Genomic DNA, 2,794 nt, shown 5'->3' with positions numbered 1-2,794 from the left:
AATTTATTTGACATTTAAGGTGAATTAAATTCTTATGCGAGTTACCCTGTATCTGACTCCAAATATCTCTATTAATACATAGTGGTCCATCTAAGACTGTTACACAGACTGTCCTAACGATGCTCATATTTAAAAAAAATCAAAAAAATTGTTTTGACAACTGATAAGAAATTGAGCTGAATTGAAATCTTATGCGAGTCATCCTGTAACTATCGCAAAATTTGGTTGTCATTAAGGTTTGTTATACAATAACAGATTTTTTAACACCTACAATTTTTTTAAATTCTTTCTATTGTTTTTTATTTTGATTAGGAAGTGATTTAGGAATGGAATCATTAATCTTTGTTAATACAGAGTGAATTACCTAAGACTTTTATAAAGCATGTCCGAAAATATTGTATTTAAAAAAAACAAAAAAAAATATTTTGATATTGAAAGAAGAATGGAGATAAGTTCTTATGCAAGTCACCCTGTATTATTAATCTTTACTAATACATAGTGATTCATCTAAGACTTCTACAGAGACTCCATCAAAAAGCTCGTAGTGTAAAAAAATAAAATAAATTTGACATTCAATAAAAAACAATTAGTCCATAAATTCTTATGCGAGTCACCCTGTACCTGAGACAAAATTTCATTAATTTTTATTAATACACAGTGAATTTATTTAAGACTTTACACAGACTGTCTCAAAAAACTCGTATTTTGAAAATTGATTTGACTTTTGATGAGAAATTAAGCTAAATTAATTTTTTATGCGAGTCACCCTGTATCTGGCAATAATTTTTGTTTTCAAATAAAATATTTTTTGAACCTAAATTTTTTTGATTTTTTATCTGTTTTTTTATTTAAATGATTTAAATGTAAACAATTTACGGAAACATTAATCTTTATTATACAAGGTCATCGATCCAAAACTAACATACCTACAGGTGTCCCAAAAAGCTAGTATTTGAAATTAAATGAAAGTTTATAAAAAGTTCAAAAAGCCTAAAAAAGTATATGAAAGTGGCTAAAGTTTTAATCAATATTTATACAGAGTGATCTGTCTAAGACTTTTATACAGGCTGTCTCAAAAAGCTCACGTATAAATGACTCTCATTATTTTTTTGTAGAAAAATAAGGAATTTTTAAATCCTAAAAATTTTTTTCTTTAAATTTTTTCAGTTTTAACAAAAAAAAAAAAGTTTTTCCTGACTTTCAAAGTTCTTAATTTGCTACTATCTATTCAAATAATTTTTAATTTTATCATCCTAGAAAATTAGAATTATTAATCTTCATTAATATTCATTAATACAGGGTGATTCATCTATTCATCTAAGACTGTCTCAAAAATCTTGTATTTTGAAAAAAATAATAAATATTTGGTAAAAAATTGAGCAATAAATTCTTATGCAATCACCCTGTATCTAATGCAAAATATCATTAATCTTTATTAATACAGAGTGATCCATCTAATACTTTTATATAGAGTGCTCCAAAAAACTCGTATTTTGAAAAAATCGGTAAAATTTGACGATTGTTGAGAAACTAATTCATGAATCCTTAAGCGAGTCACTCTCTATATGACGCAAAATTTGACTGTCATTAGTTTTTGTTTTGAAATAAGAGAGAAAATATGTGTCCCATCACCTGAGACTTTTATACAAGCTCTCCCAAAAAGCTCGTTTTAAAAAAAAATCAAAAAATTGTCAAAAATTTGAGTGTGATTAATTTTTGGTTGTTTTTAGGCAAGCCGTCCGCTACTCGCAAGGGCTGACCAAATTCAAAATTACAAATTTTTGTAAGTGATTTTAATTTAATTTACTTGTATAGAAATGTAAATAATTTTTATTCGAAAATAAACTCGTTTTTTTTCCCAGTCTATACGATTCATTTCACCCTTGTATTAAAAATCGAGCTTTCAGAAAATAATGATATATTAATACCCGAGAGTGCTACTAGTATGTAAAATAGCTTTATAATCTATATGGAGCGATGTATATTATTTAGCCCGGGGCTGTAGTCCGCTCCGCTGTCGCAATGAAGCGTCCCGCGCTGTTCTCCAGTGTGACGTGGCGAATAGCGTGTTAGGTGCGTAGAAATGGTGGCAAAACTTTCGGATATTAGTGTGCCTACGCGGAGTGTGTCTATAATGATATATGTTGGGTATTAAGAATGCGCAGAGGCGGTAGCAAGATGGCGCTGGGACTGCTCCCGGCCAACGTGATTATTGCCTCGTTTCGATGGCAAAAGGGCGTTTGGAGAAGTTTCCTGTAATGTGCGAGCTTCCATTTAATGGAGAGAGACGCGTGACAAGCGCACTCTCTAATTACCAGTCCATCATGCACCAGGTAGTATGTGTTTAGTGTTTTCTGATCGCATTCAGATAGCGCCGATTCAATCTACAACGACGATGGCTTATTATTATATACGGCCTGCCCCAAGGGGGCTGCCGGCAAAAACTTGACGAGGTGAGGGTCACTCAACCTGAATGGAGGAATCACACCCAACCTCACCATTTTTTTCAAATAAGACTTTTCTAGGAAGTTTTTTAGTCACACAAAGTCTATCTGACAGATAATTGAGAAAAAATTGCTTCAATTTAAAAAATTCGTGTCATGTGAAAATTGCGTWTAATTACTATTTTGATCACCAGAATCATTAATCTTTATTAATAGAAGGTCATTCATTTAAAAAGCTAGTGTCTTAAAACTGATGAGGAATTGAGCGACAAATTATGAGAGTCACTTTGTATCTGGCGCGAAATTTGAGTGTCGTTAATTTTTGTTTTAAAATAAGAGATTTTTGTAAC

General features: G+C 30.9%; 1 protein-coding gene across 2 annotated transcripts in view; it reads left to right on the top strand.

The window, feature by feature from the left end:
* Positions 1 to 2,794, top strand: part of LOC123014079 (zinc finger protein OZF-like) — a 149,737-nt gene that overhangs the window by 65,864 nt on the left and 81,079 nt on the right. The window contains exon 6 of one of the 2 annotated variants that reach the window (XM_044412964.1): positions 1,731 to 1,861. The exons of the other annotated variant lie outside the window; for it this stretch is intronic. Coding sequence (XP_044268899.1) covers positions 1,731 to 1,759 — 29 coding nt within the window. The 3' untranslated portion in view covers positions 1,760 to 1,861. Of the gene's footprint in view, positions 1 to 1,730; positions 1,862 to 2,794 lie in introns of those variants that run through there. 2 annotated transcript variants of the gene reach the window in all.

This window comes from Tribolium madens, unplaced genomic scaffold (genome assembly GCF_015345945.1).
Source record: "Tribolium madens isolate multiple individuals breed KSU strain unplaced genomic scaffold, Tmad_KSU_1.1 Scaffold_19;HRSCAF=116;Tcas5.2_LG9, whole genome shotgun sequence".
In the NCBI taxonomy this organism is placed as follows: domain Eukaryota; kingdom Metazoa; phylum Arthropoda; class Insecta; order Coleoptera; family Tenebrionidae; genus Tribolium; species Tribolium madens.
Note: the sequence above shows the minus strand (reverse complement) of the source record. Positions and strands in the feature narration are given on the sequence as shown.